The following is a 25807-nucleotide window of genomic DNA, read 5'->3' on the forward strand; positions in this document are numbered from 1 at the left end:
CGACCTTCTGTTAATAGCTTATACCACTTGTAAACATTTTTCCGACTCAGTGTACAATTACTGTTTGCCACTGTCAACATTTCAAGTGTGTTGAACACTTAATTCCTTTTTTTTCCGATAGCATAAAATCACCGAACAAGCAAAACACTTCTAACTTTTATGCCCGTCACCAACAAACTACGCATGTTAAACAGCTGAAACTGTAAACATAAGTTCGAAACAAGTGTACCAACAAAAAAAAATTGCTAATCGAATGTACGTGGCCCGCGAAATTTGAACATTCACCTTACTTTTTGAATTGACTTCGTATAGCATTATAAAATATTATGTCGAATATCTGATGATTAAACTGATACCATCCATGATAATGAAACATTTTTCTTAACTCTATTAAAGACACGTTTCGCTTCACAGTAGCTTCCTCAGATGAAGTGGTTCATGGATAGTGGTAATTTTTGGCGAGTAACGGTTCAGTGTATTAATGATATAACGAAAAACGATCAGACATTTATGGAGATGACTTCATAAATATTTTTAAGTTGAAGAGTTTCTTTGATCGTGTTTAAAGCATTTAATATGTTTTAAAAAAATACGGAGCGTTTTTTTACAGTTTTATGAAGTAATATTTCGGATTATGAAATTTGTTACTAGAATATTTTTGAAAATAACGAATCTGCAGAAAAAATGTTATCGATGTGTCACTACCGTTTATAACATTTCATAAATAAAAAAACATTATTGAATAATCATATAGTTTCAATACCTGCGCTGTTTTTGAGCTATACATTTTATTTTGATTCGATTTTCCTGGCAAATTTATATATTTGACTAAAACAAGACCGCTGCTTCCCCCAAGGAAGACATGGATTGGGTGGTGGCGCAAAAAAAAGTAATTTTTCAAAAATGACATTCTAGTGTAATGTAATATCTTTCTGGATTTATATTAAACACATTTAACAAAATTTTTGTCTGTTTCACTACCAAGTTAGTTTCTTTATAATATGAGTCATAATATTAATGCAACCGACTACAAGAAGCCAACGTGAACCAGTGTAGACACTTGTTTGTTTGTAAACAATTTGTTAACAAATGACGTAAGAAATATAACTGAGATTATTTACTGTCATTTGTTAATGAAAATTCTTAAAATCAAAATATTGAAAAACAATTTTTAACCTTCATTTCATTTATATATATATATATATATATATATATATATATTATATATATATATATATATATATATATAAACTTTTTCACTTGAAATAATTATAATATACAAAATAACAAACATTAATGAACTTTTATCCATAATATTCTTAAGTTTGTATGCATACAAGAAAAGCTACACGAGGCGAAATTTTTTTAGGTTCATTATTTAAACTTTTCTGTTGAAATTCTCCGTGTGTTTGCCTCTACTGCCTCCCGTAGAAGCGGCGAACCTCAATCGAATATGGAACCCCATTTTAAGGAATTCGAGAATAACGAACATAATGACAACAGGCAGCAAGAATGTGAATTTTACAGGTTCAACTACAGGTACAAGTGCAGGTACGAGTACAGGTACAAATACAGGTACCCAATACAACTGATTATCTGATACGCTTTACGAAGCCTAAAAGTTAGTCAACAGACAGCAAGCCATGATGATTAAACCTCTGAAGAAGCTAGCCACTCGCGTCAGCGAAACGCCAGGAAGAAATTCCAAAAATCCACGGCTTTCAAACTCTAGAACAGTGACATTTAAACTTTTATTCAACTATTTACTAGAGCAGATGTGTGATAATAATTTATTAATTAAGAAAAAAATAACTAAATAAAAAAACGATAATACATTTTTTCCAACGCGAACTTATTTTTCGAAATGTTTCAAATCAGCTATGCTTTTTTAAATATCTTCAAATAAACATTTAATGTTATAAAAAATTAATTTCGGTGCGGCTATGCTATAGGGGCGCGGAGCCCAATTTTCAGCGGTAAATTATAATTATAAATAATGGAGGGACATTTCCGGGAGACGGGACTTTTTTATGGGGAATTTTCTCTCTTCAAAAATTGTTTTGTTTCATTCCCTGAATATTTATAGTTTGGCTGCTATTCTTCCCTAACACCGATTTTCCACACTTAAGTATTTCCGCTTTACCATGGGCGTCTGAGTTAATCAACCAAATATTCAAATCAAAAGTAGAGCAAAAATTTGTTGAATGGGGTAATAAAGGAGCCTAAATTTATTGCAAGTGAAGGATTTCGATGTGGTACTGCTAACTTAATGGTCAAACTAGCAGAACCCACGGTTTTTTTAACAAATAGAAAATCAGCGATAGGGAGGGAATATGAGACTAAAATGAGACCAAAAATTATGGCGTAGTTTGATACAACAAAATGTTTTTATTCTGTAGTTTAATTCTGCCAGATTAACGTTGAGCTAGCACGATATCCTAAAATTAACCTACACTCATAACCTGGCTTGCTAGCTCAACAGGGTTAAATGCATTTTTAATTTATGATTAGAAAATGAATACTGTTGGTACTAATAAAACTCGCTATCTCTCATTACACGTGAAGACAATCTTCATAGTAAATTTTCCGAATTGGTATTAGCATGAGAACAATCGGAATTTCGATGTCTGATATAAAATATACGTGAAAAGATTTTGTTTGCATTAGTGAGCCATGTGAGTTGTTTACTGTTGACTCAATGGTGCGATATGTCGAAATATGTCATTACACTCATTATTTGGTACCTTGTTTGCGTAGGATTTTTTGATACGCATTATTTGAATGCGGAATGATTCTGATTTTGAGCACTTCGAAAACACTAAATTGTTATAATTTAGAAACACCATGATTTCTTTAAACTGTGAACATCTTGAAAAAGAAGAATTTTCAGGAGAGATTATTTATTCTGGAAAAAACTTCCCGGAAGAATAATTGTGATTTGATTCGTATATAACTCAAAACGGGATAATGTTTGACCATCTGCTTTGATGTGGGAAGTAGAAACCCAAAACTTTTTTTCTCAAAGAATATTCTCTCATAAAAATATACCCCTTATAATTAAAAGAAAAAATTGTTTGAGTTTCGTTTAGATCAACTTTTTTACTTCATGTTTTGGCATAACTTCTGAACTATTTGGTATGTAACTCCATACAATCTAGGATTGTATACTTCTACTGAGTATCATATACAGGGTACAGGGCGATGACCGTCGGTTGGCCATGATTTGGGAAATAAAATAAAAAGATTCATATCCTGAAAACTGGCGAATATAGGTTTTTTTATTATGCTTCATCGAATGAAAATAATGGCTTTTTTCCAACACTTTCGGTTATACCGGAAGTTAGCACCAACTTCCTAAATTCAAATGTAACACCTTATATATTTTCACATTTTTGAATACCTAGCATAAATCTAATCTGAGTTCATGTCATACACCCTAAACTAAAAATGAACTGTTCTCGAAATACTCATTTGTTTATCCAAAAAAACTAGGTCAAAACATGAGCAGATTTAACTCATCTTGTAATGTTATCAAGATTGGTGCTGAAGAGGTAATAAGGCAAGTGTTTTATTCCGAAACATTGATGTCGGTATTGAGGATGACAATGTTCCATGCATGAAAAGTAGTTATTTCGAAAGTATTTTTTTCCAATGTTCGTATGGAAGTAGTTGTTTCGAAAAGGCTTTTTTTTTCAGTTTGTGTCTGAAAGTTACTTCGTTGCATAAACTAGGTACGTATCTTTGTTAAAGAGTTCAATTTGAAATTAATTGCTTTCTTCCCACGTCACATTTATTTAGAAAATTGGTATTTTGTTCTCATATCGATGCATTCATCTCGACCTAAAAATTTTCTCAGATAAATATCCATAATCTCAAACTTTGTCATTTATCTGAAAAAAGGTTGGTTGGGTAACAGGATCGATTTTTTTTAAAAAAACAATTGTTTTCTTGCCGACGTTTCTAATTTAATAAAATTCTTCTTCAGGACTCGAAAAGTAGTTTTTTCGTGTTGATAATATTACTAATTTAAAAACATCAGACAAATTAGATACATATTTAAAAAAATAAACAACATTGCAAACAATCATATGTATTATATGAATTTGCACACATTTTAACCTATAAAACTTGGTAACTTCCTTGAATATTTCCACACAGTTAATGAATTTTGATGAAATATCTAAGTTATGGATAAATTCCTCACGATAATATTCTGCGGAGAACGACACAAACAGTATCAAAGGTCGAGTTTATCTGGTTTTGATGCTGAAATTATTATTTTCTGATTGATTCGGCCGTTACTTGATGAAGATCCATAGTAATTTCATGAACTACACCTTACGATTTTATCGTGTAGTGTAGTTCATGAAGAAAATGAAATTATCAATTCGGATATTTATGAATATCGACAATTCATAGCTTTGCCATCCTCATGAAAAGTCGTCATGAAACCAAACTACAGATTACCAATTGAAAAACTCACAGTGAGATATGCCATCATCCTCCTCTCCCAATCTAGTGGTCCGTTGTTCTTCTGCGGCCCCGAGACCGGATGTGTGGATGTCAATCATGGCTTCATCTGGAGACGCCACAAAGATTGCTCTCTTGTTGCCGTTTGCGTACTATACACAAGACAAAGATCACATATTAGAATGATGTAAACGTTAGTTGTCTTTATATTTGTTTACTGGGGGTGGATTAAACAACGTATATCGACTAGAATTACACTGTATACAGAAACAAACGAAGATCGACTCAGCATGCGCGGCATCCTCCGATCGATACCCGTTATCGGCCGTAAAAGGTTTATGTCAAGAAGTTTTGTATGGTAGTTTATTTGTTGGGTTGTACCTACAATACCTACTCGATGAGTTAGTTTTCTTCTCAGCGCTTTAGCGAAATTTGGCGTTTTGTTTTTTCATTCATCACATTCCTCTGTATAATTTTATTTCATTCATTATTTTAAATTATATGTACCTTCAATTCCTGAAAAATAAATCAACAGAAATTTCTTATTCTCTTTTTCTTTTTTGAAATGAATAGTTTAAAATATTTTTTGTGAGTAAAAGTTTGAAAAAATACAAAAAAATTTTATTTCTACTCTAAGATGTGAATAACATGAAAAATTAATAATAAATTGATGGATGTAGCCGTTACGGCTTGGCTACGGGGATCGGCGGTGCGAACGACGAAGCGGGGAGCGAGGCGACCATTCGCGCGACACCGTTTGCAGGCCACGGGCAGTCACGTTCGCCGTCGCGACCAATAGTCCGACAGCGAAATGTCTTTATCGAAATTATCTCGATATTGCTTAGAAAGTAATAATTTTTTGGTTCAAGACCTAATATTTGGAAGAGATTGTGGAGTACATGATTTGAATAAGAGTCGGGGTATAGATGCAGAATTCCATAAGAAATACAGATTATATCCAGAAAAATTTTTTGAGTACACCAGAATTAGTATTGAAACTTTCGATTATATTCTTATGAATATTCAACCAGAATTGGAGAAAAAAGTTAATGCAAATAGAATTTTAAGTGCCGCTGAAAATTTGTTTTTGACATTAATGTATGTACTTACCTATCTATATATCCATCTATATTGATCTACATTACGTATTTATCTATATACCTATGTATATAGGTAATATTCAATTAGCTGATCATATTTTGGAGAATTACCTATAGTATCCATCATTATGAACAACTTTTCCCAAGAAAGTAATGGTCGCAAACGGATTTTTTTATAACTAAATTTATTTGGAACTATCTTTGCCCAAAATATTATCAGCTAATTAAAAGTTACACTGTATATTAATATTTCATGAAATGAAAACACTCTCAGATAATTATGTTATTTATTGCAAAAATGTAAATTATATGACAGTAATTTTTCGTACAACTAAAACAAAAAACAACTTCTAACTTGTAATTGACGGTAGAATAAATAATGAATTTCTAACTTTTCAATAATTCAATAATAATTCAGCAATAAGTCTCGATATTCATTTTTCGCGGCGAAAACAACTAAACTCGTTTGATCACTGCACTATTCGCCGCGACTACCGCGACTACTCCGTGGCTCGCGCCGTACAGATTCATGCATTTGTTTTGCTCGCCGGTCGCGTCGCAAGTCGCCCAAGCGATTCGCTCGGTACATTTCGCCGGTCGCCGTTGCGCGTGGCTTCATAAGTACATTCCTATGCGTTTGTTTCAGTCGCTAGACGCTTCGCACCGCGCGAATATTCGCATCGGCGAGTGTCCCGTGGACAGGCTGTTACTACGTGGTAGGAGATCATAATGAAAAGAGAAATGAAAATTTCTATGTTTTTTACCACTTTTATACAATACAACTTATACAAACTTATTCAATAAAATTGTATAAATTTGAGAATGTCCATATAGGACGAAACTGCAGTAACGTTAGTTACAAATAAAAGTGGTAAAACATAAAAAATTTCATTTCTCTTTCAAAAAATTAATAATGAAAGGTTTTGATTTAGACTCCTCAGTGGCGGCGCAAGACCAAAATTTAATGTGGGCAAGGTATATTACGCGAGGCCCTCTGATGTCGCAAGAAGAAGGGTTTATGAAATTAAAGAAACATTTGAAATTGGTCAATTTTCTATTCATTAAAAAAACACTTTCCAGAATTTTCACTCATGTACTTTTTTGGGACATTGAACAAAATTAAAAAACAAAACCTGACTCAAATGAAAAATAAAAATATGTCTGGGTCGCCGTATCGAAACCCCAGTCAAAGTAGCTAACGCGGCAGCTATTTTCTCATTGAGATCTTCAAAATGAGCCCAAACACGTCACGTCTGCTATAAGTTGCCAAGAAGTTAGTCTTTTGCAGACTGTTCTGGTTGCAGCATCAAGTCGAAGTAAAAATGTTATTGTACATACTCTTGAAAATGTCGAATTTTATCTCGATCACTCAAGTGGATGTACCTATGGTTAACTATAATTTCTCTTTATAATCTTGGAAACAAGCTTCTAAACGACTGTTGTCATTTTCATAAAAATATCTAAGAACCATCCTGATAAACTTAGGTATTGAATAAAAAACTGCATCAAAATCAACCTACTAGTATAGGAGCTACAGTTCTACAGACAGACATACAGGTATAATTCAAACTCATAACATCCCTCTTTTACGTCGAGAGTTGAAAAAAAAAAAAAGAATAAATTAAGGAAACAAACATTTTTCTACTTTTGGTTTTACTGAACTTTCTAATTATCGGTTAGTAATTTATCGCCTTACGCCGCCTCTGAGACTCCTTCGCCACATTGATGACGTACCATAGGGTCTTCCAACAGGGACTTCTGAAATTTAACAATTGATAACGGCCACCTTGTTTAAGCTACATCTGTCAAATTAGTTGTCATTTATTCAGTCTGTTTTGCCAAATCACCATGGACAGATATAGTATTCAACAACACGTGCATATAATAAAATTGTTTTATTGAACAGGTGTTCCGTTCAGACAACGTACGCGCGCTTCGCCCATTTTACGGTTGTCATAATCGTTCTACTGGGAGGAATATTCGCAAAGTGGTGGATAAATTTGAGTCCACTGGTTTAGTAAACAATCGACCAACACCCGTACGTTGATGAAACGCAAGATCTGCTGAAAACATCGCCAATGTCTGTGAGAGTGTGCAGGAGAATCCAAAGCAGTTGATTTCGCGTCGCTTAAAAAAACTCGGCCTTCCGCAGGCCACAACTTGGCGAATTTTGCGTCGTAACCTAGGCCTGTATCCGAACAAAATACAAGTGACCCAGGAACTGAAGATAAACGACCATAGACAACGACGTGTGTTCACTGTTGGAAACTGACCCAAATTTTCATCCAAAAAAATCTTCAGCGATGAGGCCCATTTCTGGATAAATGAGTACGTGAACAAACAAAATTGTCGAATTTAGGAGATACTAATCCACATGAGATCCACGAGCATCCGATGAAAAAGTCACTGATTGGTGTGGATTTTGGGCTGGCGGCGGGCGTCATCGGTTCATATTTATTTGAGAACGACGTTGGCCAGGCCATCACTGTCAACGGCGAGAGTACTATAGGTCGATGATAACTAACTTCTTTTGGCCTGAATTGGAGCATGGGTGCATGGTCATCTCACGTGAAAGTGATGTGAACTGGCCACCAAGATCGTACGATTCGACCCCGTTAGACTTTTTCGTGTGGAGTTTTCTAAAGTCGCAGGTGCATGCGAATAAGCCGCAAACCACAGCGGTCCTCAAAGTTAACATAACCCATGTCATCGGTCAAAGTCAGCCTGATGTATGCGCCAGTCATTAAAAATTGGACGTTTGATCGATGTTCAAATGTCCGTCGATGTTCAAATGTTCATGATGAATTGTGACTAGTTCGTATAGATATTATCAACACTATCCCTACTAAGTTTGTTTGTTACGGTTTCACGCGAAAACTACTCAACCGATCATCATGAAATTTTGTACACATGTTCTTGGAGGTATTAGAAGTAACATAGAATACTTTTTATTAAAAAAATATTATTTTTTATGTAAGATATAAAAATTGTTTGTCAAAAAAATCTCAAAATCTAGCTACTTTAACGTCATATAGTTCTCATATTGATTCATTTCTATTGTACTGACACTTATTTAATGGCATAAATGCGAATGAAGCCGCGGTAAGTTATATATGCATATTATATTCTCACTTTAATTTGAACTGGTTTGTAATTAGATCAAATATAATTTTGATTTGACAAAGAGAAATCTAGTCCATATAATACCTTTTACTTCTAAAAACTAAGATTTTGATAATAATATGTTATTAGAAATATTCACCAAGTCTACTGACCTCCTTGCCTAAGTTTATTTCTGAAGAAATCATTAAATTACATTCTCGATTATGATCATGTGCTGTAGATATTTTATATAACGTAGAAATGAAATTCATCTGTATTTTGAACGTAGATTCATCACCATCATTATTTTCATTGATCTTTACTTAGTAGCCTCGTTTCCAAATAATTTAGAACAATTTATGATATAGAAGTAAGTGAATTTTGGAATACCTACTTCTATCTACGTGAGAATAATAACATACTCTAAGCGGCACCTCATAAAATATGTGAAATTAAGAAATAAGATACAGCTTTAATTTTCGTCATCACAGGGTGGAAAGGATGTAAAATTGACTGGCTGAACATGTTATCTCTTTAGAATCTTTAGATCATGTGAATATATTAAAGAAGAAAGTAATACAAATCATGAAATTATGCAACTACATTGATTCCAGTGGCGCATATGCTTTTTCAGCTGCAGGATAACCCTCTCTTTCATAAAACAAAATGTAGGTTGTCTCCAGAGGCTCCAATCAATTCAAGACATCGCCAGAGCACTAATAGTGACACGACTATCGTCAAACTTAAACCAGCCCGTTTCGTCTTTGACCAATGCGTAATAATGACCTGAATTATCGCCAGAACCACAGTGAAACATTGACTGCATGAAGATTATAATTGTGGTCTGCAAGATTGAAGTGTTAATCTATTTCGAACCTTCCTTCGCAAGAGTTTGCAAAGGTTGAGTCATGTTTGAAGATAATCAGTGTTATTATTAGATTGACTGGTGCTTCAGCTATACTTGTTTTCTTATAATAGTCAGTTAGTTTGGCAATACAGTTGATCATCACCCGTTAAAAGTTTCATTTTCAGATGATTAAACAATAAGCTTTGTATGGACTGGTTATCAGTAAAATTTATGTAATTATGATAATACTTATCTTAATAACAGTTTGGAAAAACAGATTCATCTCATCAGCAGAATCGGTAAAAATAAATCGATGGAAAAAACACTGATTCTTTCAAGCCTTCGCCTCAGTAATTGAAATTTTTGGTAACTGACATAAAAAAACGTATTATGTCAAAGTTGTCACATTTCATCTCTCACTTCTACAGAGATATCCCCTAGTATCGATACATTCGTGAAGCTATATATCAGACTAGTGGTTAGCAGCTTAAAAGGTAAGATCGGTGGTTGTTATTTTATTTTCAAACATGTAATCTCGATGTTGATTTTATTGTCTCTTTTAATGGTCTTACCAATAACTTTTTGCACAAAAACAGGGAATGTTGCATGTCATCATTTGTTTTTCTTCCTTTGTTCATTAACTCTTAGTTACTTCGCAGAAATTGAAATTGCAATCTTATGAAACCCAACAAGAACAGCTAAAACGATATATATATATATATATATATATATATATATATATATATATAAAAATAAATAGATAAGTACTCTTTGATCATTCCCATATTGATTTCAATTTAAGAGCCACCGGTATACAGCTGTTTCAGCCTATTGGGCATCGTCAGTACCGGGCAGGCGATCCTCGATTGAAGACAAAATGAGAAAAAACCAAGAAAGTACTTGATAAAAATAGCTGCGTTTACGCAGTAACCAAGTACTTTCTTGGTTTTTTCTCATTTTGTCTTCAATCGAGGACCGCCTGCCCGGTACTGACGATGCCCAATAGGCTGAAACAGCTGTATACCGGTGGCTCTTAAATTGAAATCAATATGGGAATGATCAAAGAGTACTTATCTATTTATTTTTTGATTTTCATGGAATTATTTTCCAGCAGCTTGACTGCATTAACCTTTCTAGATTTTTATATATATATATATATATATATATATATATATATATATATATATATATATATATATATATAAAGAGAGATTTTATCGAGTGGGTATGATATAAAAATCAAAAATGAAACAATTAGTGGACACAACACCCCACTTTTGGAGTGGGGTGTTGATTTTTATATCATACCCACTCGATAAAATCTCTCTTTGTATTTATATCCTGGACCCGGATGTCACGCAGGTAGCTATAGCTGCCTACGTGGTCATGTTAGATGTAGCCTGTGAATTCTAGGTCTTCTAACTGGAACCACAAATGTGCGGTTGGCTCCTGTTGTTGACTCCGTGCATATGTGTTGTTTCCTGCTTTCGGCAAACAAGTGTTGCCCATCTTTACATTTGGCTGCACCGCGCTGATGAGGCCAATAGCCAGAAACACGTGTCCACGGTATGCCTCACTTTTGGAGTGTTGTGTCCACTAATTATATATATATATATATATATATATATATATATATATATTTATATATATATATATATATATATATATATTATATATATATATATATATATATATATATATATATATATATATATATATATATATATATATATATATATATATCAGACTATATCCGATCTATTGAAACAATAATTTCACTCCTTCCAATTGGCCTTCCATTATGATTTTCACACCGATGGTGATATTGATGAAAATGATGATATTGAGAAACGACACATTTCCGGGAGGTACATGAAAATTTCAAATAGTATAAGTAGGTTTTACAGAAAATCCCGAATGATATCCTTTAACCTATTTTATTTATTCATATCACAGCAAATATCTGAGGCGTCACTATCAAAATGCCAAAAAACTACCGAATCAACTTAGGACTTTTTTTGAAACACTGCAGCCTCTTGGGCTTATTGCGTCTATTCTCCGATCTTCCCATGACACACATTCCACCAGTCTCGTTCCCTGTACTAGTTTGTAAAGGTTCCGCGTTTCTCCTGGACGTAATTTTGTACGTCCATATATTGCCTGCTGTACAGCTGTTTCTATCCCTTCGTTGCATAATCTGTAGCTGAGGTCTCCGTTGTACAGCCCCATTTTATCCAGGTGTCCTCTAAGCGGACAATGACCGGTTAGTAACTCTGTAATTATTTTGAGCTGATCCCTACTATATTGAAGTAGTTCTTTGGTTCTTTTCTCGGACGATTCTCTAATGAAGGTTCTACTGTGTTTGTTGCCAGGTACTTTTGTCCAGTACTCTGTGTGCTTCTTATTGATCCATGTCCTAATATGGTTTCGTACCAATGATTTTGGTACCCATGGAGCTGGTTCAGGTTCTATATATGAAGTTGATGATCTGTGTTTAGCTCATTCATCAGCTTTTTCATTACCTGTGATTCCTGAATGCCCTGGCACCTAGTACAAAGTTAATTTGTTCCTGTTTGCAAGTTCTTTCAGTTCTTCATGGCATTCCCAGACCAGTTTTGATGTCACTTTCGGGTTTGTCAGAGCTCCTAGTGCGCTCTTGCTGATAGCATACACTTCCGCCTGAAAGACGGATGTGAATAGTCCTAGCGGATAACTGTAGTTTAAATTTCTATCCGCTCGGTATATTCCAGCTCCCGTTTCATGTTTGGTCTTCGATCCATCTGTATACCAGGTGTTTTTTCCAAACATGTTTTCGTGATGACTAATGGTCTTCTACTCTTCACGGCTTATGAATTTGGTCGTGAAGTTTGTGTTAAAGGTGTACTTCGGTGTCATGTGGTCCGTGCACATATTCAATATGAGCTCCTCCACATGTTCCGAAATTTCCGTTCGGTCCGATCTTTTGTAGTTCGGTGAGTTTTCCAGTCTGAATTGGCCCATCCTGGCCTCCCCTATTATCACAAAGCGTAATGGAGGTAGATTCAGAAGTGTCTCCAATGCTGTTGTTGGGGTAGTTCTCATTGCTCCCATCATTCCCAAACATGCAAGTCTTTGCACCTTGCCTAGTTTGTTGATGGCGGTCGCCTGCTTCATCTTTGGCCACCGATTACTCCCAGATATTTAACCTCCCCCGACACTTGCATTTCTTCATCTCGAAGTTTTAGAGGTCTGATACCCTCCGTTTTGGTTCTCTTGGTGAAAGCTACTATGGTCGATTTGGATGGGCTTATGTTAAGCCCTTCTTCTTCGGTCCATCTTGTTATAATATTCAGAGCCTGCTGCATGCATCCCTTCACTAAATTATTGTATTTACCCCTGACTAAGATGACTAAGTCGTCTGCATAGCCCCAGTGCTTCATACCCATTGTGGTCCAGGAGACATAATAGCTCGTCCATTACAAGGTTCCATAACAGAGGGGATAAACCCCTCCCTGAGGACAGCCCCTTACTACCCGTGCCACGACTGTTTTCCCCATAATGGTTGTATATACCAATCTTACCCTAAGCATGCAGTCTACCCACCTACAGCTTGTATTGTCGATCCCTCTTCTCCTCGACGCGACGCCTGGATGATTGATTCTAACGACGTGTTGTCAAATGCGCCCTCAATGTCCAAGAAAGCAGCTAAAAGTACTTCCTTGTTTTTGTAAGTATAATCTTTTTCTGTTACCCGACATAGAGCCGTTTCTGTTGACATACCTGACCTGTATGCATATTGGTCTCGATGTAATGGTCTGATAGCTTAGGACTGACTTAGGACTTAATATTGTTCGAAAAAATACTGAACAGAATAAAAAATTTTCTATCTGAAACTATTTAATAGTTATTTTTATGGCTGTTTATAACAGTTATTTTTATAAAGGTTGAATAACTCTAACCGTTTTATAACGCTCTTACGGCGTTCAATCACTATTGAAGAAGAATGGATTTTATGAACGAAACACCGTCTGTGAAAGTTGGGCTCTATTGATCTTCTATTCCTCCGTTTCGCCGAATTGTCATGTATTGGTTTTTGCCACAGGCACACACTGTGAAAGCGAATATTATATGCTCCATTTCCCACCTCTCCCGATTTTCTACCTATTGTTTTTTAATAAATGAGTTCTGCTAGCTTTACAGTTAAGCCGACAGAACAAAATCGAACCCTTCACTTTTAAATTCAGAATTTTCAGTAATTTTAGGCTCCTCTATTATATATTCAACAAATATTTTGCTCGTCGTCTGTAATTAATATTTCAGTCATTATCTAGGCAGAAAAAATAATAGCGGAAACATTTGAAGTGTGGGAAAATCGAAATACATACTTGAATTACTTTCGGCGATTTAGGTTTTTTGTTCTCACAATATTCATCAAAAAATAAAAATTACGTCTCTAGTTATGAAAATTATGGTTGCCCCCTGATATTACCTGCATACGGCGAGTATAATTTTCGTGAGGAAATCTGCCCATATACCCATTATAATTATTTCTCAGAATAAAATGGTCTACACCTACGAATATGCAAATGTTTATTTCCAGTATTGCTGAAATACCTGAACTATTAAAAATGGTAAACTACATTTTACGTCTGAATGTTTGTAATATTGAAAGTATAAAATTTGCGTAACTAGTTTTGAAATTCGAAATAAGCTAAAAATGAATTGAGATGTCATTTGAAAAAAAAAGAATTTAGTGGATTACAAATTTAAAAATTTTCAATGAGTTCTAATTGCTTTCATATCTGAAGAACATGAAGAAAATAGGATTCGGGTCTGTACTTTAGGTAACCACTCAATCATCCAATTCAAAAGATGAGTGGAAAATTGATCCAAGGGAAGGAACCTAAAATTACTGTAAATTGAAAATATCCAAAAAGTGAAAGAATTTGAATTGTTGAAATGTTTCGCTAGTATGCAGACTTCAGATTGTCACTAATACACATATACGTCAGAGTATCGGTCAATTTTCGATGAATTTGCGCTACCCAGAACTGTCGCTACCATCTTCAATGCTAAGCAGGAGCATACTCGTCTCTGATTTTCATGAATGGACAAGGACGTTTGTGTGAACTCTGGCAATACTGCAAACTCAGCGAATACTCTGCTGATGCAGGTATAGCGAGTTATGCAAGGAAATATTAGTAAACAGTGAGGGTGTAAATTTGGGTTATCCAGTCATATGACTATACATGACGGTGTTACAATTCATAATATTTATGAAATTTAAAGCATACACTGAGATTTTCAATTGGAGCAAACTTCGTCATTTTTAGTTCGATATATGGTAACAGGTATGAATTTATGAGGAATCGTGTCTTTGGAAAATAAATAAGGCATTGTTCGAAATCGAGGTGGAGATGATATATCCTTCGTCTTCGCAGTCAACGCATATATACCACTGATGTCTGCCGCAGTCAAATCCTTCTAATATGTCTCAGGGTTGCGCGTGATTTATTTTTGGAGGGATTATTGAATGTATTTCCAAACAGAACGTCCTGTCTGGCGGAAAGAGTGGTTTAAGAAAGCGTTTAAACTTTGGTTCACTTTTTTAATAATAATGAATTCGATTTTTTATGTAAAATGTCCTCAAATTTTGTTACAGTATAATTTTTCTTGGAGTGGTTAAGGAATTTCTGAAATTCGAAAGCCTGACAGTTCCGCTACTTCCTGGAAGTTGGGGGAGTTCAGTTTCAACTTCCCAGGTTGTAGCCAAAAAGGGAGGAAAGCTAACGAATCGGATGAGTACTTCTATTATTTCTTTGATTATAGCCTTTTTCTTGTGACACCCAATTTCGTCACCAGTCGAGTTATTTGTAGTTATTTTCAAGCTAACTTGTTTAACTATATAAATAAATTATACTTGTTTCAATCCCTAGTACGTACAGGGCTAGGTATTAGTATATTAGAAAGTGAGTTTGTAAAGTCACGTAATATAGATGTTCTCTCCTCCCTCCAAAGAAAAAGGTTGCATTAATTGAACTACTTAGGAAACACAAACCACCCGTCTCCACTGAGCTAACCAGTGCTCTACCCTACCTCAAGTACTGGCTTTCGGTAGAGCACTATACAATTTTGATACGGTTTCACCCTTCAGAGTAACAACTAATAAAACTCTTATACATTGTAAAAAGACTCCTTCTGAGCCAGGAAAAAGCCCGTAGCAATTTATATTATTCATTCAAAAATCACCAAAAAATATTACTCTTGGAAATTCTGGGAAAACTGAGCATAACTTTTATTACGCTGATATTATCTTAACGAGTGTAATCGAAGTTAGAAATTTTGAAAATCGCAATCAATATTTTTCATGTTTCACCATGATGTTACAAAAAAGATTAATTATTTTCGAGAATGAAAAAATAGTACTTGTTGGTTCCTCGTATGAAAATTCGAAGAACCAACAGCTAGGCCAAAGTCGTTTACCGTCACCTCAAAAATCCTTCCACTCTCCAACATGTCACAACAGGCTCTATCAGAACCCATGATCATGCCCGACTTAGTCGAAACTTTTATTTAGGAAGGGAAATATTTAAGAGGATTCAGTTCTCGAACAGATCATGTTTCAATATATGAAAACTCAGTACGAAAACTTGTCCAATCCACAGACTTGCTTATAACAGTATATTTTATTCTTATTGAAAATTGAAGAAACAATTAACGTGCACTCTAATAGCCGTAACGTTACATTGATCGTTAATGTTCTGATCATTGCGAGATGATACGGTACGTTTCCGGAATCATTTTGTTTCGGACGTATGTCAATCATTCCAACCAAACAAGGTACGAAACCACATCGCATTCAACAGGCAAAGATACGCGATACTCATCTGAATTTGTTGCCATGCGTAAGTAACAAACCTTTGATGTGACTGCCAAAAACTGAAAAATCGAGATTCTGCTCGTACAGACGTGTGTAAAAGTGTTACAGATAAAAAAGCAACAGTACTCCGTCTTTACTAGCCGTAACGTAAAGTGACGTGTTTACGGTTACGTTACGAGTCATATGTTACGAATTGATTCGCATCTTAAGAGAGTTCAAGAAGCAATTTACCTCACCTCATTAATATCTCATTAGATCTCACGAAAAATGTAGAATTGTTATAAATGCTGATTGCTGTTGAAAGTTGATACTCTACCAGAAAATGAACATTTTGAATGAAAAAGAAGCACCGCAGAAACTAGGCTTTATTTTCTGCGCCAGAAATTATTTTACTCCCCAGGATTTCTTGATCAATGAGGAGCATACTCGACCTATTCGGGAATACTGCTTACATATAAACAAACACAGTTTGAGGCGTTCTGACTTCATTATAAAATAGAAGGCTTCGTGTTATTGGTAACCTTTCATTGACAACAAAGCTTACAACTTTAGAACATCACAAGTGTGTGGGGGATATTTCCATTTTTATAGATACTTTTAGGGGAGGTCAGGCAAGAATCTTGATACTGGTTGAATTGAAGAATTGAGATATCTACGCAACAAATTGATCCACCCCAACAGCAGCATTGAAGACACTCTTGATTCTGCCTCTTTTACATCTTGTAATAACGGAAGAGTCAAGAGAATGTCAAAGTCAGACCAATTCATCGTTTAAAAAGGGATTGGGCAAAAAAGAAAGTTCAGAATTTCTATGGGAATGAAGAACAAACATAAATGATGAACACAGTCATCGAGGAACATGCTCGGTAGAAATAACTAGAGGAATATTTATTTGGTATTTGCATGGTTTGATGTGTTGTGGGTCGGTACAATAAAAGCGAGAGCAAACTACTCGATCTCTATACATCCGTATCGCAGTGTGTAAAATCCTGCAATGTGAAAGGAATGATACAAAACGTCAATAAAGAGCAGATTAATTATTAACAGATAACCAGGTTGCACTCAAACTGGCGAACAAAAACAAGTTGAGGGGTTCTGAAAGTAAAGTCAGACTTGAATCATCAATTCCATACATAACTGTAAGGTTATCAAAATTATTGGAACGGAAGCAGATCACAAAATGGGTTAATAAGAATTTTGATAAAGTATACATTAGAAGATTCATGAGAGAAACTTCATAATAGGAATCTCTGGAGAAAAAACCCGAAGAAATACTCAACAGGAGTCGGTTTAAAGTGGTTGCAGTTCTATTTTCTGAATACTTCTCGTTCACATAAACCTAACAAATAATGATGTATGACGAAGTCATATTAAGAAGGACCTTACAAACTAGTGAAAGGAACAAAAATATTGGAATTGTTATCATGAAAAGTTAGGAGAAAACTCTATACGCTCGTGAGGGTGGATAAACTTTAACTTTTATTAATTGTTCAATCCCCAGTAGTATCGAACGAATTTCATTATAACATATCATTTCAAGCGATATATTATGTAAAAACATTTTTTGAATGTAGTTTCCTCAGAACGAGAAAAACAGACAATTATGGATACTTACATTTCATCAATATTCAATGATCATTTTCGCGTGTAACTCAAAAAAACCAAGTTTTTCCAACAGTGTTCAAAATTATCTCAGTATGAAAATTGTTAGATATCAAATATCAATGTGATGGTTGATAATGTATCAGTATCGATTACAAAATCTGGGTTTCTGTTGATTGAAATGCCCGTTGAATGACTAAACAGATGAAAAGTGACTTTTTGAAAATCTTCGTACTTGGGTAGGACAACTACAGCATCTTTGCCTTCCATTTAAGATAGATGATACGCCCAATTGTCAAAGAAGCATATTTAGCATATTACTTGAGTTTCATTTCAAATTTGAATACTCTAATTTCCTGAAGCGACAATCCCTATAAAACAAACGGATACTTATACCTTCAGAGCTCAGGTATAAGGCTTCAAAGAGAAACGCAATCCTCATGTGAGTGAATGTCAATAACATGGAATTTTATTGTTAGATATGGTGAAAGTATAAAGCTTGTATATTTAAGCGACAAAGTAAATGTTTTCATAGGACGAAAACGGCAGACAATTGATGAGAACTGATGTTATATACCTACTTCTTTGCTCTGAAAGGATAATTTTCCGTGTAACATTTCCCTTTCAATAGAGTAAGTACGTTTTGTTTTCAACTAAGGTAAGTAGAAGCTTGTTCATTGATTAGCTATATCGCGTGAAAAAATGGATGGGATATTTTAAAAATAATTTTATAACTCCAAGCACAAACAACGTCGAATTCTACAGACGATTTGTAAATAGATTCAAAATATAAGTAGGTATTTATATTTTTTCTACAATTTCAAAAGAAATGATGCTTCGGAATCCGGTGGTCAAGTATGGTCACCTACGTGTGAAACAGAAAATCCTTGCAATGTTTCATGAGTTATTTTGAGATAAAAAGTTTAGATTTTGAAAGTTACTACAATTAAAATAATCAGGTGATGAATACAACCACAAAGGATTATTCATAGATCACCGTGATAATTTACAAATACATTCTTGCGGTATGCTCACCGTACAACGTAAATACCAAGCAACATATGTACAAACAATTGATTAGGTAGCTACCTTTTTGTTAACTGACTGATAAGACGCTGGGGAATTATTTGGCGTCGCCGGAGGACCTCCCCTTTTCAGTGGAAACTTTTCCATTATCACACAGCCTGAAATTAAAACTACATCAAAGTTCTGGCAAACTACTGTTGCTCCACATTCCGACAGTATATCTTTCACTTGTTAATTTCATTTCCTTGTACTAAGTGAAAGCTATCGATTCGGGTCGCATACGATATTTACCATTTTAACCAATTTTTGCTTGAATCACTTGCTATAAATACTGCACATCGTGAAACTAACCAATAAGTATTTCTTGCGCGTCACTGATTTGATAATCACATTAATCACCTTACCAAAGGCTCACTATTGTCGCTGTCACTGTCAGATTTGATAAAAATATCACGTGAACCGCGTAGGAGTGTGTACACAAAGAAGCTGTTGGTAGCACTGACGTGGATAAGCGATGCGGCGTACTACAGACAGTGTTGCCACGTTCTGTGGCGGTGAAATCTAAAATAATTTTAAATTATCTCTTCGAGCAACCACAAAATATTTTTCTCTGTTAGTATGCATCACCTGGAAAATATTTTGAGAAAATAAAATTTGTGCAAGTATTTCGGAACCGTTTTTCACAGATATCTTCTTGAATTTTTTTGAAGAAATTGGAATACATATTTTGGTATGAAATCGTTCCTTCACAGAACTAATTTCTACTGTTCACATAATTTCTGGAAATGTCATTTGAAATTAGATCGAAACGAAATTAGAAACTACGGACTTTTTCAACTGTCTACAGGTTAATTAAGTGCGGGCATCATATACACATCAAGCTGATTTTAGAAAATATCGCGCCCTATTGTACTTAACTAATTTCAAGTTTTTTCACCGTATGGTCAATTTGAAATGTCGACCAACCATATTAAGAGAATTAACATAAAATTGAAGCATTTGGGTGGAGTCAGTTTGAGGAGAACTACACCCGGTATCCAGTTGGGTTGTCATGCAAGGTTTGTTCCACTCATTCAGTCAACATTCAGGTGAAACGGTGGTTCAAGCCGCGAGGTCCGACGATCACTGCCTATCGTTCAACCCTTGCTAGGAATCGCACGTTGAAACATAAACCTCGTTAATCAGTAGCTCGCACAAGAGTCGACTTTTGAGGGTTGTCGTTCGTAGAGGGGAGACAGCTTGTAGTTGGAAAACATATTTTGAAAAGAACAGAACAGATCTGATCATCACAAAGCACATGTATAAATCCTCATTTGATTTCGCAAGATATTTTTTGAATACAAAACACCGTAACGAATTTTTATTCGATAAACATAATATGATGAAAAAAGTTTAATAGATAGATGAATAGATAGAAAGATATCCTTTATTATTTCTTTGTAATAAACAACCTTTTCAGGTGGAGAACATGTCAATTACAGTAAACATCATGGAAGTAGTAGGAAATCATGAGGCAATATCATTAATATTGGTTAAGAATAAAAATGGTCACAGATGTATGAATAACAAGGTTATCACAGTCAATATACTTAATGTAATATTATTATATTAGATACAGAACTCGAACATATGCATCTATATGTAGGGTTCAAAAGAGACTAAACTACATTACAATGCAGAATGATACGACATGAAATATTCAACGCGAACAACATCAGTTTGAATTATCATTGAAGAATTTTTCCAGCGAATATCAAGCTTTGGAGAGAAGCAAAGTTTTCAATTTATTATTCATGATCATAGAAGACAAAGTTCTGAGAGGTTCAGGTACCTTGTTATAAATATTAATGATTGAAAAAGGTATATTTTTTTGAAGATAGGTCAAATGGGTCTTTATATTCAAAAGGTTATTTTTGTTTCGTGTGTTGTGGGTATGGTTCCTATCATGAGTCGTGAAGAGAGATATATTTTCGTTGAAATATGCCACAGATTCATAAATATAGAGACCCGTTAGTGTTAATATTTTTTTACAGCTTTCTCTCTGAGAAAGGTTGAATATTGTTCTGACGCACCGTTTTTTGCAATATGAATATTTTTTGTGTATGTGCAGACATTCCCCAGAACATAATGCCATATCTGATGTGACGCTGAATATAATCATTATATACTAACATCGCAGCTTCAATGGATATATTTTGTGTAATTATTTTCAGGGCATTTGTATTGCCACTTTATCTATGTGGCGCTTCTAGTCCAGCTTTGAGTCAATTATAATTCCAAGAAAGGAAAGTTGGGTCATTGATTCTAAAATAGTTACACCATCACTAAAAGTATTATAAGTATTAGGTTATATCGCTCTTTGATGAATGGCATGGGGAAATATTTTTTGTTAGTAGATTCACCAAAAAGTTGTTTTATTCCAGACACACAGAAAGCAGAGAACATTCTTTTTTTAAAAAAATAATCCACCCTAGAGTGTTTCGATAAATTCAAAGGTACGTGTTGGCCAATTCAGACTATTGGGCAAAATAGTAACTTCATAATATGTATGTGAAGACGTCTTTCTCATCCAAACCGGTATTATAGCTACCCGCTCAGTCAGTACATATTTGTCTTCTAGGCAGACTTAATTCTTTTATGCATCTAAAAAATGTTTGTAATATTCTGAAACTTATGGGATACTTATCATTATATGGGAAAGTTTTTGGCTTTCTATATACTACTTCATCTCGATACAAAAAAATGTGGCAATCTTCCAAAGAAAGGAAGGGAACAATCAATTTCAAAAGAAGTAACACTATACATAGATGTGTAGATGATGCAAAGAAGTAACTTTCAGGCACAAACTGAAAGAAAAAGCCCTCCTGAAACAGCTACTTTCACATAAAAACATTGAATTTCACGAAAGAAAAATTCTTCTGAAATAAATACTTTTATATGAACACTGAATTATACCTACAAAAACACTCTTCTATACTCAGTTTGTATTCCAAACATTCGTTATGGAATTGAATCAGATATCATTCACAGGATTTCTACACAATATACTGAATGAAAGGTAAAAATTTTACTTATATGGAACACTGCCATCCTCACTGGTAGATATCGATCTTTTGCTCTAAGACACTTCTTTGAATATCTGAAAATTTCTTTCATACACTGAAAATTTCTATTTAAAAGCTTGAATTGGAATTTCAAAAAGTACAGTTTTCAACACCTCGTATTTTGTTGTTTGTGTTACGATTCCTCAGTAATATATTTGAGGTGACACTATTTTATGAAGTATAATTGAATCTGTGTTGCTTTTGAATGATTGGATTAATTTCGATTGTTTTATATCTTTATATGCACGGGAGCTTTAGGATTGCTCAAAAACTTGCCTAATCGCCAAGAAGTGGAGTTGATCTTGGGTAAAAATGCATTGGACTAGAAGGAAATCAAATCTTAAATGAAGATATATTGGCCATCCTTATAACGTATGTAATACTTACTATGAATCTCACGTTAACAGGCGAAACCTTATTGATTCAAATCACGCATAAGTTTTGACTTCTGAGGGTTGTAAGGCGACAACTACCAGTTGATGGAAAAATAAATTTTGAAAGATTTATTCACAACGCTTTTCTGTAAATATAAAAAGGGCTCAATTTTTGTTACTCATACTTTAACAAATTAATCAGTATAATCCAAATATTTCCTTCATGCCCTCAAATATCTTGAGATATCAGAATTTAACTACAATCTGGCAACTAACTACAGAAGCGGGCGACAAAACCCATACAGCAGATCGCTTCCTCTCATAGATTCAATGATTGGCTGATAGATGGAACGTACTGCATGTACTTGCATTATTCGCTTGGGCACGAATAAGACATATTCATTTATTTGTGCCTTCAGATTTTTTTTACATATTCAAATCAAACCAAACTTGTAGAAAATAACTTGGCAAAAAACCGATATTACTCCAGATATTTCAATAGATTCGTGAACTGAACAAAGATGATCCTGATCATGGAAGCTATTTCTGTGAAATAATTCAGAGGAAGTTGCTGCGAAATTCTTTTTCCAGAAAAAACATATTTCTACATTAATTTTTTATTTTTTTTCAGTCAAACATGTACAACTGAATCCCGGGAAATTCATTTTGGATATTCGAGACCCACAACCATAATAAAAAAGTTGGAGCTAACAATTATTGATGAACAAATCATCGCTCCATATTTTTTCGATATCACTATAAACGGAGATCTCTGTTTGGAATTTTATGGAGCTTTCTCACTTCGTTAGAATGACTGATCTGTATATGGAATTTTCTAGAACTGAAATAGTTCACTGACAACACTCTTTGCAGATGAAAACATTCGTTACGAAATGGATAATTTTTTTTATTATTTCAGCCTCAACCACCAAGTTATCTAGAGTGGAACGATGTTTCCGGAATCCGCATTGCTCTGGTGCTAATAGATTTTGTTTCTCCAAAAACCATCCAGTCTTCTGTTGATAATTTTTTCCATGACTTTGCACATACTACAGGTTAATGAGATCGGCCTATATATTTTAGGGAGTGTCTAGACTTTCCATGTTTAGGTATCGGAATGGTAATTAATTTGTGTCATAGTTCTGGAAATGAATCTGTTTGCCATATAAATTTAATAGTATTTCTTTGCCGCTGTTGGGCAGGCTCTTAATGAAAATGACTGGGATATCATCGGACCCGGGGGAGGAATTTTTGGTGTTGGTTTTTGGTAAAAATATTTGCTATCAATAGGATGGATTTCCACCACATTTTCAGTTGAACTTCGAACTCATTCATTTGTTATGAGTTCAATATGATGGTTAGTTCGTTGTTAAAAGTTAACTCGGCTGAATGACTGTATTTTATTGTATTTCATTTAGTGGTGAGTTTTTGAGGGATTGCTATCACAAATGGTGTCATTTTATTGAATTGAATTATAAACTAGAATCCTCCTGGTACATAAAAAGGGTTCAGTTAATGAAAAAAAATACTTTATCATATTCAAACAATTTAATATCATATTTGTAAAACGACAAAATCATTGAGAGTGTTTCTAATATGATCCCTAAGGTTAGGGCAACAATTACTTTTCAAAACTTCTGCCATATAATTTCTATAATAAATACTATAGTTGCCAAACCCAACGCACAGAGAAGGAGTATGAACAATACATGTAAATGATGCAACTTCAAAGTTTGCATTTCATTAGACCATCTTTTCATTTTCTTATATGTTAATTTTTTCTCGAATCCGTACTGTTTGAACAAAAACATGCATCTATTGAATTGGCGTAAGTAGGGAGAATGTTTCCGTAGAGAGAAAACGGTAACCCCAGGCACCAAAGGTTCTTCTATAATTTTATAAATCGGATCGCCATATTCTGCTCTATAATAGTTTATGTAGTATTCAGCCAATGATCTTCGTGTGAATATTGCACCGCTGACGTTTTTTTCATATAAAAGCAAGTCCGTATTTTCAACCTCAACGTATTGTTTCTGTAATCCAAGTTCTTCAGGTATCAGGGGGGAGTTCGCCCAGAAGTGGTTAATGTATATTTGCAGTCCACTTTTTCTTAAATCTGCGAATGTTCTGATTTTGTTGTGGATATTTGAAGTTATGAGCATGTTTGTCAAATTCGTGTTGAACGTTGCGCAAATCACAAAACTGCAGAATATCCAGAGCATTAACAAGCATTTCAGTTTTCCTTTGATCTTCGAGAAATAGAGTGTTGGTTCACCCAGTGAAGTTAACAGAACAATTAGAAAGCTATATACCAGGCCAATTTTTGTTTCTGAAGCCAATCCCAAGTAGAAAATAAGTACCATGGAACTTATTACGAGCAACCATAAGATAATGGTGGATGGACTAGACATAATAAGTAAATTCTGATAATAAGGTATTTTGCCAGGTCTTGGTATCACAATCACTTTATACTCAAAGTCCATAGGGTATGAAATTGACGTATTGATGAAGTAAGGTACCTGTAATAGAAAGTGACAAATTAGAGATATTTAATTATATATTATAAAATAACGGCCATCTTGTTGAAGCTACATCTGTCAAATAAGCTGCCATTGTTCAGTTTGTTTTGCCAAATCATCATGGACGAATATAGCATTCAACAACACGTGCAAATAATTAAATTGTTATATCAAAATGGGTGTCTTGTTCGGGAAACGTACCGCGCGCTCCGCCCATTTTACGGTCGCCCTAATCGTCCTACCGAAAGGACTATTTGCAATGTGGTGGATAAATTTGACTCCACTGGGCTCTGGAGCAGTTGGCAACTGACCCTAATTTTCATCGAAAAATTATCTTCAGCGCTATGGCCCATTTCTGGATGAATAGGTATGCGGACAAACAAAATGTCAAATTTGGGACGATACTGTAACGAATTAAAGAACAAATTTATTTTTAACAATATTTCACTATCACAACTAATTTATATACAACACTTAGCAACTAACGCTTAATTTATCTTCACGGTTAGAATTCTTTCTTTAAACGCACGATTCAGTTTCTAGGTACAGACTGCCATCTCGGGACGAGAAGCCGGCTTATATATTGGCAACGACCGTGGTAGATTTCTCTAGTTATTTCGATAGTGGTCTAGACTGTTCGCGGCGACTTGTCGAGATCATTCCTTTCGCGATGAGTCATATGTTTGGTGTCTGAGATAACGGTCAGGGACGGCTTCAGATTCATTACATTGCCCCCTTCTTAAAGACGTTTCGTCCCAAAATGTCATCCTTGGCGTGTGTCGATACCTGCAGGACTCCCCATAT

The 25807-nt window shown here is 34.7% G+C and overlaps 2 protein-coding genes across 2 annotated transcripts in view; both read right to left on the reverse strand.

Annotated features, from left to right (window-relative positions):
• Positions 1 to 19509, reverse strand: part of ClC-c (chloride channel protein 3) — a 44757-nt gene extending 25248 nt beyond the window's left edge. Inside the window, 3 exon segments of the mRNA XM_074171986.1 lie at positions 4484 to 4622; positions 19070 to 19164; positions 19298 to 19509. Coding sequence (XP_074028087.1) covers positions 4484 to 4622; positions 19070 to 19153 — 223 coding nt within the window. The 5' untranslated portion in view covers positions 19154 to 19164; positions 19298 to 19509.
• The window catches only part of LOC111510462 (prostaglandin reductase 1), a 503388-nt gene that overhangs the window by 63325 nt on the left and 414256 nt on the right, over positions 1 to 25807 (reverse strand). The window lies entirely within an intron of this gene.

The sequence above is a fragment of the Leptinotarsa decemlineata genome, unplaced genomic scaffold (assembly GCF_025532065.1).
Source record: "Leptinotarsa decemlineata unplaced genomic scaffold, Ldec_3_MD MMD2_tig00000035_RagTag_RagTag, whole genome shotgun sequence".
Lineage (NCBI taxonomy): Eukaryota > Metazoa > Arthropoda > Insecta > Coleoptera > Chrysomelidae > Leptinotarsa > Leptinotarsa decemlineata.